We start from the raw sequence: 17,939 nt of genomic DNA on the forward strand, positions 1-17,939 counted from the left end.
AGATGTGTGATGAAGGCTGACCTTTCCTTGGCAGATTCATCTAGCGGTACCTGCCAGTACCCCTTTGTTAAGTCCAAGGTAGAGATGAACTGGGCCCGTCCCAGTTTCTCTAACAGTTCATCTGTGCGTGGCATTGGATAGTTGTCTGGGCGAGTTACAGCATTTAGCTTACGGTAGTCCACGCAAAAACGTATTTCCCCATCTGGTTTGGGAACTAGAACCACTGGAGATGCCCATGCACTTTCAGAGGGGCGGATTACACCCATCTGTAACATATCCTGGATCTCCCGTTCTATAGCAGTTTTAGCTTGAGGAGACACCCGGTAAGGTTGGGCCCTAATTGGGTGAGCATTACCTGTGTCAATGGAGTGGTATGCCCGTTCAGTCAGTCCTGGGGTGGCTGAGAACGTTGGCGCGTAGCTAGTGCACAGCTCCTGGATCTGCTGTCGCTGCATACGCCCAAGGGTCATGGAGAGGTTCACCTCTTCCACACCACCAGCACATTTCCCTTCGTGGTAGACACCTTCAGGCCACTCAGCATCATCTTCTCCCTGGGCTGTAAACTGACAAACCTTTAATTCTCTGGAATAAAAGGGCTTTAGAGAATTAATATGGTACACCTTAGGCTTTCGGTTGGAGGTGGGGAATGCTATGAGATAATTAACAGCTCCCAGGCGCTCCTGGACCGTGAATGGCCCTTCCCACGATGCTTCCATTTTATGGGCCTGGAGCGCCCTTAAGACCATGACCTGGTCTCCTACTTTGAAGGAACGCTCTCTGGCATGTTTATCATACCAGGCTTTTTGCTCTTTTTGAGCATCCTGTAAGTTTTCTTTAGCAAGGGCTAAAGAGGTTCGGAGGGTGTTTTGTAGGTTGGTTACAAAGTCCAGAATGTTAGTTCCTGGAGAAGGTGTAAATCCCTCCCATTGCTGCTTCACCAACTGCAATGGCCCCTTAACCTCCCGGCCATATACAAGTTCAAATGGGGAAAACCCTAAACTGGGATGTGGTACAGCTCTGTAGGCAAAGAGCAACTGCTGCAACACTAGGTCCCAATCATTGGAGTGCTCATTTACGAATTTACGTATCATGGCCCCCAAAGTTCCATTAAACTTCTCCACCATGCCATTTGTTTGATGGTGGTAAGGAGTGGCAACCAAGTGATTTACCCCATGAGCTTCCCAAAGGTTTTTCATAGTTCCTGCCAGGAAATTAGTCCCTGCATCTGTGAGGATGTCGGAGGGCCAACCTACCCGGGCAAAAATGTCTGCTAGTGCCTGGCACACACTTTTAGCCCTGGTGTTGCTTAGAGCTACTGCTTCCGGCCATCGGGTGGCAAAATCCATGAAAGTCAGTATGTACTGCTTTCCTCTGGGTGTCTTTTTCGGAAAAGGACCCAGAATATCCACAGCTACTCGCTGAAATGGAACTTCAATGATGGGGAGTGGTTGTAGAGGGGCTTTGACCTGGTCTTGGGATTTTCCCACTCTCTGGCACACCTCACAAGACTGGACATAGGTAGAAACATCCTTGCCCATTCCCTCCCAGTGGAATGACCCCCCCAAACGGTCTTTGGTCCTGTTCACCCCAGCATGGCCACTAGGGTGATCGTGGGCTAAGCTCAAGAGCTTGGCCCGGTATTTAGTTGGAACTACCAACTGTCTCTGAGGATGCCAGTCTTCCTGGTGTCCACCAGAAAGAGTTTCCTTGTATAAAAGTCCTCTTTCTACAACAAACCTGGATCGATTAGAAGAGCTGAGAGGCGGTGGGTTGCTCCGTGCCGCCGTCCAAGCTCTCTGGAGGCTTTCATCTGCTTCCTGTTCGGTCTGGAACTGTTCCCTTGATGCTGGAGACATCAGTCCCTCATTGGATTGTGGACCTAGGCTTGGTCCCTCTGGAAGCGATATAGGGAATGGAGCTGTTTCTGTTGACTGTGCACCGCTCTCCGCTGGTGCGCTATGTTGGGATTCAGGCTCCGGCTGAGCCTCTTGTGTTGGGTTATCAGCTGCTGCCAGTTCAGGGTCGGTGGGGCCCTCTGGTGTTGAGGTTGCAAGTACTGGATTCAGTGCTGACACTGGGTCTGGTGTTGGTTGTTCGGCTGGTTCCGGTTCTGGGACTGGTTCCGTCTGGGTCTCTGGGACTGGATCCACTACTGCTGTTGCAGACATTGGCCTGAGGTCCAGGTCCATCACCTCTGACTGGGTCCTGATAGCAGTTTCCGGAACAGAGCTAGGCCTCACGGCTTGTTTAGCCTGGCTGCGGGTGACCGTTCCCACCCTCTTGGCCTGCTTCACATGATTGGCCAAGTCTTCCCCCAACAGCATGGGGATGGGATAATCATCATAGACTGCAAAAGTCCACATTCCTGACCAGCCCTTGTACTGGACAGGCAACTTGGCTGTAGGCAAATTGAAAGAGTTGGACTTGAAGGGTTGAATCGTCACTTGGATCTCTGGGTTGATTAAATTGGGGTCCACTAAGGAAGCATGGATAGCTGACACTTGTGCTCCGGTGTCCCTCCATGCGGTGACCTTCTTCCCGCCCACACTCACAGTTTCCCTCCGCTCCAAGGGTATCTGGGAAGTATCTGGGCCTGTGGACCTCTGGTGTGATTCCGGTGCAATGAACTGTAATCTGTTGGGGTTCTTGGGGCAGTTGGCCTTTACATGCCCCAGCTCGTTACATTTAAAACATCGTCCAGCTGACGGGTCACTGGGGTGAGGAGGGTTGCTGGAGAACGGGGTGGCAGGACGATAAGGGGTCTGGAGGGTTCTTTGGGAGGTAGGTGGGGCTTTGGGCGGCCCCCGGTAATAGGGTGTGGTCTGGGGTGGTCCCTTCTGGTCTCTGCTCCAACTGCGACCAGTTTTCTTCTTCTCTGCCACCTCCACCCATCTGGCTCCAATCTCTCCTGCCTCGATTACAGTTTTGGGTTTCCCATCTAGGATGTATCTTTCTATTTCCTCAGGAACACCCTCTAAGAATTGTTCCATTTGCATTAGGAAGGGCAAATTTACTGGAGATTCAACACTTGCTCCTGATATCCAGGCATCCCAATGTTTCACAATGTGGTAGGCATGTCGGGTAAATGACATGTCTGGTTTCCACCTTAGGGCTCTGAACCTCCGACGAGACTGCTCGGGTGTTATCCCCATTCTGACTCTCGCCTTGGATTTAAACAGTTCATACTTGTTCATGTGTTCTTTAGGCATTTCAGCTGCCACCTCAGCTAAGGGTCCACTGAGCTGCGGCCTCAGCTCTACCATGTATTGGTCAGTAGAGATGTTGTACCCAAGGCAGGCCCTTTCGAAGTTTTCTAGGAAGGCCTCAGTATCATCGCCTGCCTTGTAGGTGGGGAACTTTCTGGGATGGGAAGTGGTACTTGGAGAAGGATTACTAGGGTTTGTTGGGATATTCTGCTGAGCCTTTATCTTCTCCATCTCCTCCACATACTTCCTCTCTTTTTCCTTCTCCTCCAGTTCTTTGTCCCTCGCTTCCATAGCTCTCCTGTGAGCAGCCGCTTGGTGTTGTTCTGCCTCCCTTTCTTGTTCCTTCTTCAGCCGCATGAGTTCTATCTGTCTTTCATGTTCCCTTTGTCTTTCCTCAGCCTGAAATTTGGCTAATTCCAGCTGTAGTCGAGCTGAGGATTTGGTCATTCTAACCTCTCTGTTTTTAACTAACTTTACACCCGAGGTTTAGAAATAAACAAACAAAACTTGGCTGTAAAATTTTGCTGTGCTGGAATAGAATACCTATTCTCTGATAGTGATTGTCAGCCTACAGAAAAAGACAATTCCCTTGTCTCTGCTCTGGGCCCAACTTAAAGCAAAAAACCTCCAACTACTTGGAAACCTGCTTACCCAGCCCAAAGAAAAAGCAAATGGGTAGAACACACACCCCTTATTTACTCTTAGGAAGAAAAGAAAAAAAAACCTCTGGGTTGGAAGACTGTGAATTTCCCTGCAGGAGTTAAGTACCCTGCCTCCAGGCAAAGAAAACCTGCAATTCACAAGATAATCCCCTTTTGTCTCTGCTTGGCCACAAAGCAGGGAAAACCCAAGATGCTTTCAGTTTCAAAGCTGCTTCAAAGCCACAGGAAAAAAAAATTCCTTTTTAAAATCTGTATTTCTAGTTCAAAAAATCTCAACTGGATCTCAAAATGATTTCAGGTTAATCCCACCACTATGCCACCATGTCAAGGTTCCTCCCCCACTCTGAACTCTAGGGTACAGATGTGGGGACCTGCATGAAAAACCTCCTAAGCTTATCTTTACCAGCTTAGGTCAAAACTTCCCCAAGGTACAAAGTATTCCACCCGTGGTCCTTGGAATGGCCGCTACCACCACCAAACTAATACTGGTTACTGGGGAAGAGCTGTTTGGACGCGTCCTTCCCCCCAAAATACTTCCCAAAACCCTGCACCCCACTTCCTGGACAAGGTTTGGTAAAAAGCCTCACCAATTTGCATAGGTGCCCACAGACCCAAACCCTTGGATCTGAGAACAATGAAAAAGCATTCAGTTTTTTACAAGAAGACTTTTAATAGAAAATAGAAGTAAATAGAAATAAAGAAATCCCCCCTGTAAAATCAGGATGGTAGATATCTTACAGGGTAATTAGATTCAAAAACATAGAGAACCCCTCTAGGCAAAACCTTAAGTTACAAAAAAGATACACAGACAGAAATAGTTATTCTATTCAGCACAATTCTTTTCTCAGCCATTTAAAGAAATCATAATCTAACACATACCTAGCTAGATTACTTACTAAAAGTTCTAAGACTCCATTCCTGTTCTGTCCCTGGCAAAAGCAGCATACAGACAGACACAGACCCTTTGTTTCTCTCCCTCCTCCCAGCTTTTGAAAGTATCTTGTCTCCTCATTGGTCATTTTGGTCAGGTGCCAGCGAGGTTACCTTTAGCTTCTTAACCCTTTACAGGTGAGAGGAGCTTTCCCCTGGCCAGGAGGAATTTCAAAGGGGTTTACCCTTCCCCTTATATTTATGACACAGGTGAATGAGCCTCTGATGGTGTGGCTGGATATGATGGTTTCGCTAGAGTAGATATGGAGACAGAGAAGGCAACAGGGTTTGTTACAGGGGTTGGTTCCTGAGCTAGTGTTTCTGTGGTGTGGTGTGTAGTTGCTGGTGAGTATTTGCTTCAGGTTGGGGGGCTGTCTGTAGGCGAGGATTGGGGGATCGTTTTCCAGGATAGAAACAGAGCTATGCATGGATTTGCAAAACTGCAAGTGACCCATGAAGAGACAGTGTCAAAACAGCTCTTAGGGTCAATCCACCAACAACCAAAGTTGTTCAGAAGCCCAGTTTTCCCCTCTCAGCATTGCTCCCACAATGATTTTCCCATTTGCTATCAGCAAGTTTGCCTGCCCGTTCTGTTGTGTCCTTGAACTTGCCTTGTTACTAAAGTGAACAATATAGAAGTTATAATTAGCCTGAAGCACCTGTTCCTTACATCCAAGTAGTGTTTTAAAATTAATTTCTTTAACCCCATTAGAAGTGGACTTTGCCACGCTGAGCAGAGTTTATTCCTTTGATCACTGATGCACACAACTGCACTTTGATACAAACCTCTGGAGACTCAACCAACCCACCCACATACTTCAATTTTAACTTAGTGAGTACAGGCCGTGATTCTGAGGTATCAGGCACACTCAAATCCCACTAAAGTCCAGGAGTAAGGAGCGCCCTCACCTTCCAAGAGCCACTCAGGACCTCCAAGGACAGAGCTCTCAAGCATTCAAAGGAAAAGCCCACAAGCTCTGAAGCTGGCATCACAACGCAAGACAAACCCAGTTCCCCATCCTCGAGGTTTGAACAGGGCAAGCTTCACCTGATTTCCTCACAGACCTGAAAGGCAGCTCAGGTTCATTGCAGCGAAATGCGTCTCTGGCTGACAAGCACCCAGCCCGCTGCTGCTGCCCAAACACACAACGGGTGCTCAGACCTACACTGGTTCATGGGCTTGCGTTCACACCGGCCGGTCTGGATGCGAAGCCAGAGGGATGAACTGGACCGCTCCCCACTCAGATCCGTGCTGCTCTTTAACGCTTCAGCAGCCCTCAGATACCATAGCTGTGAGGGATGGACAGATAGACCCACCCCACTGGGTCCTTAGCAGCCCCCCAGGGTGCTGGACTGGCACTAACCTTCGGGGTTGCCACCAGCCCCTCTCCTGCCCGGGGCTGTCCCCGCGCACCGCGTCTCTTACCCCTGCCCCTGCCCGGCTGCGTCTCTCCTCTCGGTTGCCGCGGCCTGCAGACTGGCACCGCCCGCCTGGGGAGGACAGACGAGGGGCCGCAGGGCGTGGCCTGAGCCGGCAGAGCCGCATTCCAGGCGGAGACACACTGCCCCGCTCGGCCGCTGGGGCCGCAAGGAGCCTTGAGGTGCGGCGCTAGGACTTCCCCAGCAGCCAGCCCAGGGCAGCTTGCGGCGAAGGGTGCAGAGCAGCGCGGCTTACCCGAGCCAGGCCAGCTCCCACCCCGCGCCCGGGGAGGCGGGAACGCCGGGCTGCTGGCCGCAGGGGCAAATGTGTACCAGAGCCCGCCGCTTGGGGGGCGAAGCCTTTAACCGGATAGGACGGGAGGGAGGGAACCAGTCCTCCCCCACCGTGGGAGAAAACTCTCCTGCACCGCCCCCGCGTAGAACCGCCCCCAAGGGTAAGAGCCAGTGGGGAAACCACAGTGCTGGTGCAGACGCCCTGGCCTCCAACCAGACCGGGCACCTGTTGCGTTCGTTCCCGAGGGCAGGGGAGAACCCCTCCCTTTCCGCCAGGCAACCAAGCCGGGGATGTAAAGGAAGGGAAGGGATGCCAAGTACTAATGCAATACAAACAAAAGGGAAAACACCCTCCGCTAACCTGGCACCAAAGGACAATGTGCAACCTGGAGGATCATAGAATATCAGGGTTGGAAGGGACCTCAGAAGGTCACCTAGTCCAACCCCCTGCGCAGGACCAATCCCCAATTTTTGCCCCATATCCCTAAATGGCCCCCTCAAGGATTGAACTCACAACCCTGGGTTAAGGAGGCTCAAACCACCCAGCTATCCCTCCAGTAGAGGCTAGACAATAGGAACCAATGATGAGAAAGGTCATTTTTTTTAACTTGTCAAAACACATTTGTTAGAAGAGTTATGTGCACAAAATTGCTCAATACTAAAGCTAGCAATTATTTTGATATTTATTACAAACTTAGCAGGAGCTGGACTATACAAAAATGATCTTTGGTCTGACCCTAGTTCCCCTCTTTGCTCCATCTGAGCCAAGTACTTTTGTCAAATACTATTAAGGTAATAGGTAAACACTTCAAAATAGAATAGTTGATTAATAGCTATTGACTATGCCAGATTTTTCAGGCACGTATTTTCAGATTGCTAGAAGCTTGCAAAAGGTTTAGGAGTACTGCTGTTAGTCAAGATATAGCCTACAATAACGTGATGACAAGAGCTGGATAGACAGTGTTCTGATGGTAGATATTTAAAAGGGTAAGCATGCTACTGGACTGTGACATTTTTGTGAAAACCTGATAAGAACTAGGCAAGGTTTCCCTGCACACCTGTTGAGAGTCTAGGGTAACACAGGGAGACTCAAGAAAAGTTTCAGAAAGGTCTAACAGCGTCACTGACTTTTTCAAAACAAAACTTTGAGATTTCATTCCAATTTAGAAATATTGTTTCTGAAATTTCAGAATTTCCCAAGGAAAAGGAATTCCAGTTTCTATCTGCTCCATTAGTGACACTTTGTACATTAGAAGGGCAAACTCAGTTTGCTTAAACCAATTGCTTCAACACAGTTAGAAAGGATTTAAAAAAAAATCACCTTTATGATTCACAGTGAAGGGGAAGAGTCCAAATAAAAAACATGAGATACTGAGGCAGGCTCTACATAAGTCAAAACTCTCCACAGTATGAAATTTCCCTTATAGGACATGAAGGAGAATACAATCCATTCCCATGTCTGTGTTTCAATGTGAAGGCCACAATTTTAGGGTATACTAACAACAACCCCCCCCCCAACAAAAAAAACAAAACAAAACCCAGCAAGCATTACCACTATCTATAAAATGTGGGTAAGGATACCTTCTTTGGAGGGGTACCTGTACTTTGAGATCTACTATTACATATATTTAGGTCTACTGTGCTGTTAAAACAGTCTCCATGTCAAAAAGCACATCTTCATGGTTGGCCTTTCAGCCTAACCCCAAGGATTGAGCCCAATGCTGAGGCCAGGTCAACCCTACAAAGTTTTAGTGGCCGAGCAACGTCACTGGAGAGGTGGCGGGAGGGAGAAATCACACTCCGAACTCAGAGGTATGTTGGCAAAAATCCTTATATTGGCACAGCTTATACCAGCAGGAATCTTTTTGCTGGCATAGCTTATGACAGTTGGGGAGATGGTTTAACTACACCAGTGAAACAATTCCTGCTGCTGGTATAAGCTGAATCTACATTAAGGGTCTTTGGCAGTATAGCTATACTGAAAACTAGTGTTTGGTCAGACCCACAGCATTTTAGAAACAGCTCAAACTATACCTTGATTATTCAAGTGGGAGAGTGGGGCAACAACCACAACAGAATGGCTGCTGCCTCCCCTGAGGGCATAATATACAAGAATGGGGCATGAGTAGGGCCCTACCAAATTCACAGCCATGAAAAACACATCATGGACCGTGAAATCTGGTCTTTTGAGTACTTTTATTCTAGACTATACAGATTTCACTGAGGGAGACCAGTGTTTCTCAAATTGGGGGTCCTGACCCAAAAGGGAGTTGCAGGAGGTCCACAAGGTTATTATGGGGGGGTGAGGGGGCGTGTCCACAGTCTTGCCGCCCTTACTTCTGCGCGGACTTCAGAGCTGGGCAGCATACCATACCATGCTACCCTTACTTCTGCACTGCTGCTGGCAATGGCTCTGCCTTCAGAGCTGGGCTCCTGGCCAGCAGCTCCCCCTCTCCAGCTGCTCAGCTCTGAAGGCAGCGCTACCACCAGCAGCAGAAGAGTAACAGTACCGCACCTCCCCCCACAATAACTTTGCGACCCCCCCCCACCCACAATTCCTTTTTGGGTCAGGACCCTAAAATTACAACACAATGACATTTCAGATTTATATCGGTGAAATCATGAAATTTACCACCAGAGATCTTTTTGGTTTAAATATTCTGTTAGTAAGCAATGTGAAATATGCCACTCTGTTGTTCACTTTAAATCAGGGATGGGCAAACTATGGCCCGCGGGCTGCATCCGGCCCGTCAGGGCTTTGGATCTGGCCTACGGGATTGCCACCCCTGTGGTGCTGCGGGCCCCGCACCACCCCAGAAGCGGCCAGCACGAAGTCCCTGCAGCCCCTAAGAGAAGTGGGGGGCAGAGGGCTCCACTCAGCCCTCGCCTGCAGGCACTGACCCCCACTGCTCCCATTGGCCGGAAACGGGGAACCACGGCCAATGGGAGCTTCGGGGGAGGTACCTGCAGGCAAGGGCAGCATGCAAAACCCTCTGCCCCTCCCCCAAGGGCTGCAGGGACATGGTGCTGGCCACTTCCAGGAGCAGCACAGGACCAGGGCAGGCAGGGAGCCTGCCTTAGCCCCACTGCCACCCTGGACCCACTCAAGGTAAGCGGCGCCAGGCCAGAGCCCAAACCCCTCCTGCACTCCACACCCCAACTCCCTGCCCTGAGCCCCCTGCCGCATCCCTCCTGCACCCCAACCCCCTGCCCTGAGTGCACTCAGCACCCCTCCTTGCATTCCTGCCCTGAGCCCCCTCCTGCACTCTGCACCCCCTCCTCTGCCCCAACCCCTTGCCCTGAGCCCCTTCCTGCACACCGCACCCCCTCCCACACCCCACCCCCTTCCCCTGCCCTACATTCATGGCCCAGCATGCAATTTCCCCACCCAGATGTGAGATTCAGGCCAAAAAGTTTGCCCATCCCTGCTTTAAATGCTCATGCAATTACACACTTATACCATAAACTCAAACGAGAATTAGTACTTTGTTTTCCATGATGAAATAGGTTTTGTGTATCTCCACACCCACTGACTACTGCAATAGGTGTAATTAGCTGTGCTTTCTCTCCCTGAGAGAAATCTAAGATCCCTCTCTTGTGAAAATCTTTGTCTTAATAGAAACCGATCAACTAAAATTGATATTTTATTGTGTACCTTTGCAGTGAAACAATGTTAACAGATACATTGTAAAGTCAAAATATAAGCATGCTGCAAAGGCAAGAGTAATGGGGATAAGAATAAGGTTATGGCAGCCTTAACGTATTCCTATGTACTGACAGTTTCATATAATAATTTATTAATGCATTCACTACAGACCTACAGTATATCTGTTGGAAAATGGTGTTTCATAAATATCACTTTGCAGTTTAAACAGAGGTCACATGCAAGGAATAATGTTAAGAATGGGACCACTTATGAATGGATGACTGGAATCTTGAAAACACTCAGTGCTGCAAAAGTAATTCTACTCAGCCTAGCCACAGATCCTGCAAAAAGAGCAAGAAAAGAGTTTCCCCACAGAACCCTTTTGCAGGCTGTAATATGTTCATGGTCTCCTTATACCCCCTCCACCCCCCAAAAAAAGTGACAGGTAAATAATCTCGGAAGCAAATGATCATTTGTGCTATCTTTTAGAAGAACTGAGAAGTATAGTTAAATAAACCACTGCACAGCCTCTATCAGGATACAGTTCACGGTTTGGGAAATATTCAAGAAAGGAAGTACATTTACTGGACAATGCCTAAAGGCGATTCAATTAAGTCTGCATAGATAACTCAAAAAAAAAAAAAAGTCCTCTTGATATTTAGTTTCAATCAGGAACCAAAACTGTGAGGTTCTCATCAACCTTAAAAAGGGATTCTGGCTTCATTCCCCACTGGCCTTTGCTTCTCCACTTCTCTTTTAGAGCTTACTAAATGGAGATCGTGACTTTTACCTCACAAAGTTTTGGAAAACCATCTTTGTGATGGGCTCAGAAATAAGGCTGAAATGCAAGCTAACAAACCAATGGCACATGTTTCATGTAGTCTTATTTCTATTTATTTGTGATTTAGGATTTGAATCCAAAGTTTCTACATATTAAAAAGATGAGTTAATAATTGTGCTCTTTTGAAAAACTATCTGTAACTAGACACTGATTCATACACAGTAATATGATTTGACTATTGGCACAAGTCTATTTGTACAATACTTCCTGGATTCTCACATTCTAGCAGAAGTTATGATATAAATTATAAAGAAAACTGTCTCCCAATTTAGCTTAATTACCTTATAGTAATCTTGCTTAGTTTCAGGGTAAGACCTCAGAAGGTCATCTGAATTAAAAATCGAAAGTGAAATTAGTTTCGACCAACTACACAACTCCTACACTTCATTTTAGTGGAAATCTTCTTTTCTTTAGATCAAAAGCTTATGTGACTGGGTATTTTCTTCCTTGGCAAAAGAACTTGAAGTTGAACACTTCATTGACCATTTGAGACTTCACACAGCAAGGTACATGGTGAAGATTTGTCCATTAAAGAGTTTTACAACAGGGTATGTTACAGACTGCTATCCTCATTGTTTTTTGGTAATTTGTAATAGTGTTGTTTCAACTTAGATATTTGGATTCAGACTTAAAGCACTTAAGCACATAGGCATCACAGGTCATCATTAGCTGCATATAAATATCTAGCTATGCGTGAAAAAAGTGAACTACAGAATGATGCTTTATATCTTCAGCTTAAACAATGGCAATAAGCAGTTCATTTCTGTTAAGTAAGAGGATTTCAGGATTTGCAAACAGCAGCAACAATTGTAAAAAAGATTTGCCATTAACAGTTTAAGATTTAAAACTTACTGTTGGGGAACTACAGTGACAAAGAAAGAAAAACACAATTTTGTTATACTTTTATTTTATGCTGTTCACAGACAAAATGAATTACATTTTTCTAAATTCAGTAGTTGCTATGCTAGACTCAGTCTTTTCATTTTATATTACAACATGCAGTACTAGAATGAGTCCTTGTTTTAAAGATTCTCAAAATTATCCATTTTTGATCAGTAAAAACCTATTAAATGAATGAAAACAGATTAGAAATAATACACATTACTTGAATTGACAAAAAAGATCTGGTGAAGCAATGCCAGTAGTTTCTGCTCTATAGCATACAGACCAAGAAACAGATTGGTACATGGCAGAGGTACAGAGTTCCCACTCAGTTTACCTACAAAAATAAGAATTTTACTGACCATGTAAGTTTTACAGTATATTATACCATGGTGTTAGTATCACTATGGTTCAGGATCAGTCAACATTTCTAAATTACAGCCAACTATTTTTAAAGGTGTTTGTAACTTGGTTGTATACAGGTTTACTTGGTGCTGAAGCCCAACATACAAAATAAAATATTAGATCAACAGTTCTTCTCTCTTCCCTCTACCCTCCAAAATTAAACGTAAGTCATAAACCAGCTATTTTAAATGTGTTCAGAGGAAAATTCAAGAAATGTTGCCTATGACTTCCTCACTTTATTCTTAAATTGTCCAGTCTGACCGAAAGCATTGAAAGTGTTTGAGATCAAAGCTAGAAGGGGTGAGTAGTAATTTAAAATCTAAATTTTCTTGTTTCCATGGGCAAAACCAGCCCATAATATAGAATTTTACCTACTTTATTCTTAAAAGTAGGTATGTCACTAGAATTACATTCAGTTAATCAGTGCAGAAGTAGCATTTTAAACATGCATCTATTCGCAAAATTCCTAATTAGCATAATGTATATCTGTGTACATCTCTGTAATTTCTCTTTTTAAATATTTTAATTAAGTTAAAAATAAACTAGCAATGAGAAATGTGTATTATGTTCACGTCAACAGTGCAATTCACAAAACTTTTTAAAGTTAGCCTTGATAAAATGGAAAGTTTTGAAGCAAAATTTCTCCCGAATATTTCTTACATTTAGAGATTGTTATTGCAGTCAATATAATCCCAATTTATAACAATCATAGCTCTTCAAACTTTTCCAATTTCAAGATAGCTTTAATGAATAAATCCCACCTCCCCCTCACCCAAGTTAACCCACTGTACACTTTCCAATTTTAACCACAGTAATGAATAGCTAAGCTAGAAATAAACCCATAATTTTATGGGAAAGCAGTAACTTCTTATGTTCCTTATGTATCATTATTAAATGTTTCAAAAATAAAACTGTCTGAATTTTCTCAAATGCACACAGAAACACATAAAATGGCATGCTGATTTATGAAGGCATATAAATTTTCCTTTACTGGGTTGTTGCTGACTTTTCAACAAATACAGTTAGTCAAAAAACTGTACTCAAGAACCAAAATAATCTGGATCCTAATTTTGAAATCCTGATTACTAAAGTTATAAAGAATTAGCTACTCTTTAAACAGAACAATGAATCATTTTCCTTTCAACTTATGTTTTTGTCCCATCTCTTATGCAAATCTGTCAGGCTAGATGACAAAGTTTTCTAAGGAATCCATTTCAAACAGCTCACAACCGAAGCACAAAAGAAAATCTGAACAAGATAAATTTCCTTTAAGCATCACTTCCAATTATTTGAACCCATATTAAGGAAAGTCAATTATATAAAAATTTAAGAACACACTAATAATACAGAGTGACCTATATTACTAAACTATGAGTTCTATTCAACTAAAAACTCTGTATGGGGAAAGCATGATATTACCTCATGTATCCAAACTACCACGTCACACACATAAAAAACAGTGGTTAGATTAAAAAAAAGTGAATATGACCAAGTGATCTGAGTAGTGCAACTGTAACCAATGAAGTACCATAAATTTAAATGATAACCTGAACAAAACTAAAAACTCTGGCTTCTATAAAATAAATCTCTGAAATCCATCACAAATAAAACTGCACTGGACTTTTATCTTTAGTCCACTTGCCTAAATGCTTCTCTCAGCAGTTTGTTCTTAAATATACCTATAACTGTATATTCTCATGAAGTAGGTAGGTATGTGCCAACACCAAATTTTAAATGCGTTGGGCAAATTTTAAAACATGACTGTAAAATATATATGAATGTCAGAATAATAATAAGTAGGGCAGGTTTGTATTTTCAATCTGTATTGTCAGTCCATTTCTTCTACAATGCAGTGCTGTACTTCCTTCTGTGATGTTGAGGACATTACTGGTCAATCTAACTGTTGTCTATTCATTACTTTAAGGACCAGCAGAAGATTCAAATGGATACATTTCCCACCCCACCCACCCACCCCAATTTTTGAAAAGGTTGGGTTGAGATCAGGTAAAGGTATTTATTTGTGTGTCTATATATTACAGAACAAATACTCTTATGGAAGTAACATTCAAGGGAAGAAAAGCAACAGGCAGCTGTCAGTACCCTTGCTCTTATTAGCAACACATTGAGAGACTTTGGAATCAGACTGCCCCCTTTCTGCAACTGGAGTGAAACCCTGACCCCGCTGAAGTCAAAAGGAGTTTTTCAGCTGACTTCAGTACAGCCAGAATTTCACCCCCAGTGAAGAAGATTACTTGAAGCAAGGGCTGAAATAAATTTACAATTCTTTCAAATTCATCATTAAGCCAGCACCCAACTCTGTAGGCTCCTGGATCCTGATATACGTACAGGACATAGCATGATAAAGTGTTTCTTCTGGTTTCCTACTGGTAGGACACATTTGTTGACAGATGTACATTATTTTAAGCCAAATTAAATTAAAGAAATAAAATTTGGCATATGGTCCACAACACAAAAAATAACCTATTAAGTATCTCACACAGGATACATCCACATCATTGCTCAGAATTACTGTCCTCAAATTTCATTTAAAGTTTGTGAAGATATTAATTTACTACCATTATCTGTAAAGAGTGAAAACTTAATTTTTTTAATGGAGTGTTCAATTGAACATGGAAGAGAAGAAATTGTTAGGAAAAGTCACACAGTTCAGCACAGAGGGACAAAACACTAATGAAAGTGCAATCTATGAAATGCACGACTGCAGCAGAAAACACATCATACTACCTACAGTACAATCTATTCTCCCCCATGATGAGAGTGCATAGCATCTATTGACTAACAGAAAATATGGAAAAGAGAACCCCATGAGTTTAAACTCAGATTTTTGGAACCACTTGGCATTCATATTCTAATTTGGAACCAGACTATTCTTCTAACATCTTGCTATACGGGGATATAGTTTAATTTAGTATGTGTACAAATCAAAAGCTATTTTAAATGCATTTGTGTACATTCTCCAAGTTACTGCTTTATAAGTTTTTCTGTATCATGTGTGTATATATTTTCATACTAATGACTTCATTTTCAGAAGTGCTGACAGCACCCTTAAATACCTCTTCCATAAATGGGAGATACAGATACTAAGCACCTTTGAAAAAAAATCAGACCATAGTTATTTAAATAACTGTGCAAAACATTTTCATTATAGTATGAGCAAACTTTTCATTTGTACTTTTTGAATACAAGCGCATAGCAAATTTTACCGAGCAATCAAAGCCAACTTTTACAAGTCATAAAGAACCTCAAGGATAACAGCAATTGACCAGGCTTGTGATTCACAGCTGAACGGACAATATTGCCCATTTTCATTGGTCAGCTCTGGAAGCCCCTTCCAGGATGACCTGGCCCAATAAATAAATAAATAAAAATTAAAAATCCCAGCATAAAATATGATTAATGCTATATTTCATAACAAATTAAAAGAACATTTCTCTTTTATGATTATACTTCTAACACGTTTTTAAAGTATGAGTCAATTAAGCCAAGTGTACAAAAGAAGAAATACCGAACACAATGAAAATATTACAAAAGCATTAAAGTGGTGAAATAAAAATAAGAGAGCATTAACATATGACAAGACACATCATAATACTGAAACATGTGTATGTTGCAGGAGCTTCCTGAGACTCCACGCAGCAGAGCCTTCAATAACCTGAGAAGTACAGGTATCTTTGCAGTGCAACTTTATTACCTTTTGAAAGTAATAATACTGAAATAATGCAATCAGCATGGTTTTGTGAACGTGCACAAGGTTCTTACCAGCCTGACTGGGTTTTTTTTAAATCCATGCTATTTATGAAGTTGTATTTCAAGCCATTTTAAGATTTCCAAATTAAATGGTAAGTCTAGTTGTTTTAAATAAACTTATATTTTTCATTTCTACCTTCAGTTTTTCATTAACTGAATGAAAAAGTATCTGGGAACACAAGAGAAATGTTGAGAGCTGCTATTAGACATTAAAGATAACACAGGAAAATAAAACTACAGATTGCCAATCACAGACATCCCAAGGCCACAAGTTTCGGCACTACCAATTTTACTTTTTGTTTGGTCATTGTATTTTGAGGCTGAGGATGGTGCTGTTCCTTTTGGCCTTTCATCTGCAATGGATACCAGCCGAAAGCTATGTTGAATTAACCATTCCTACAAATTCCTAATATTAGATTTCTCAAGTGCTATTCCTATGTAACCTAACTGCCATCATGATGCTATGAAAAAAACCTGCTAGGCCTCAGCTAATTTGGTCCCAATGTGAAAAATTGCTTCCTTCTCCCTAACACAGGCAATTGGTCAGACCCACAGCATCCTCAAACACAGTTCTTATACTACTATATAACTACTATATGCTTCAATATAACTAAAGGAAGGAAGAGTGGGTTCAAATAAAATTGAGTTAGAGGCTTGAGAAACCCCATGCAAGGGTTTAAATTGATAATGCTGGGGAACAAGGAGTCAGCTGGCTCCCATCTCCCTTTGGCTGGCCAATGGGTGGCAGAGCACACAGTGGGAGGCAGAACACTCTCTCCTTTTATTCTAAAGCTGTCCAGAATGTTGCAGGTCCAATCAAGTCTCCCACCCATTGAACTGGGTGGGTTGCATATTGAAGGATCTCTGTTTATCTAGAAATGCTTTGGGAAGAGTGAAAATGGGAATTATTCAGAATTATAGTGGAGAAGAACAAGTGTATAGAGGAAAAAATATTGCAGGAAGAACAGGGAAGACTCAACAGTGGACAAGAGAACAAAAGGCAAGGGGTGGAGGAGGAGATTAGGGAAGGCCATATGCACTGTAGGGGAGTAAATGCCTCTGTTTTCTTAATGAAGTAATATTTCCATTGTGCAGTGAAGTGATTAGTTTCTGAAATGCAGTTCTATAGTAATGATTAATTGGCACATTCATGTGACCTACCCAGTCAACTTCAGAAGTTATGTATTCCCATTTTATACAATTTAATGGTTATTTCCTTACATTATTTAACCTGTTGCGATCAGCCCTCAAACTGATTGCATCATCAAACTCTTGAAAAATATTGATATTTAGCATTTTTGAAAGTACACATCCATATTTTTTCTTCTGCATCACATTTTTTGTAAGTGGTCTAGCAATTTAGACCTCAAATTCTGTTTTCTCTTAATAAATATTTTCTATTTATTCTTCTCCATGACTGATTTTAAAATTGTTCACTCACTTTGTGATAGGGCAGATATTAAATATTTCAGAGGTTAAAAAAAGGCAGTAATGTTTAGCCTATGTTGAAGGCTGCTGTAGGACTTAAATGGCACTCTGCATAGTGGTGACTTTTACACTCAGAAAACACCAAATCACTGGTGCTTTTTTGTAGGTCTTAAATGCTCAAACTCATTTTTTGAACAAAATTTGTGTGTGTTTTACATCTGTTATATGCAATGCAATACATTGGACACCACTAGTTTGGATTAATATTTTAACTGTATGATGACCTACCTCTCAAGATGAACATAATGGCGAGAAAGAACATTCTTAATCAAAAACACAGTCTTTGCGTACATCTCTGGACCAATTAACCTGGAAAAGTACAACTTTGCACGAAGGAAATATCCAACAGGCCAGAGCCATTCCTAAACAAAAAGATGTAAGAGATAGTATGTTAGCTA

At 43.0% G+C, this 17,939-nt stretch overlaps 2 protein-coding genes across 4 annotated transcripts in view; both read right to left on the reverse strand.

Annotated features, from left to right (window-relative positions):
* Positions 1-6,344, reverse strand: part of LOC144268885 (putative ferric-chelate reductase 1) — a 47,111-nt gene extending 40,767 nt beyond the window's left edge. The window contains exon 1 of the mRNA XM_077824177.1: positions 6,225-6,344. Within this exon, the coding sequence (XP_077680303.1) occupies positions 6,225-6,344 (120 nt within the window). The remainder of the gene's footprint in view (positions 1-6,224) is intronic.
* A 5,544-nt stretch (positions 6,345-11,888) lies between these two features.
* The window catches only part of AGL (amylo-alpha-1,6-glucosidase and 4-alpha-glucanotransferase), a 56,995-nt gene continuing 50,944 nt past the window's right edge, over positions 11,889-17,939 (reverse strand). For all 3 annotated transcript variants that reach the window (XM_077823492.1, XM_077823493.1, XM_077823494.1), the window contains 2 exons: positions 17,770-17,903; positions 11,889-15,647 (listed from right to left, as the gene is read on the reverse strand). In XM_077823492.1, coding sequence (XP_077679618.1) covers positions 15,530-15,647; positions 17,770-17,903 — 252 coding nt within the window. In that variant the 3' untranslated portion in view covers positions 11,889-15,529. The remainder of the gene's footprint in view (positions 15,648-17,769; positions 17,904-17,939) is intronic.

The sequence above is a fragment of the Eretmochelys imbricata genome, chromosome 8 (assembly GCF_965152235.1).
Source record: "Eretmochelys imbricata isolate rEreImb1 chromosome 8, rEreImb1.hap1, whole genome shotgun sequence".
NCBI lineage: Eukaryota > Metazoa > Chordata > Testudines > Cheloniidae > Eretmochelys > Eretmochelys imbricata.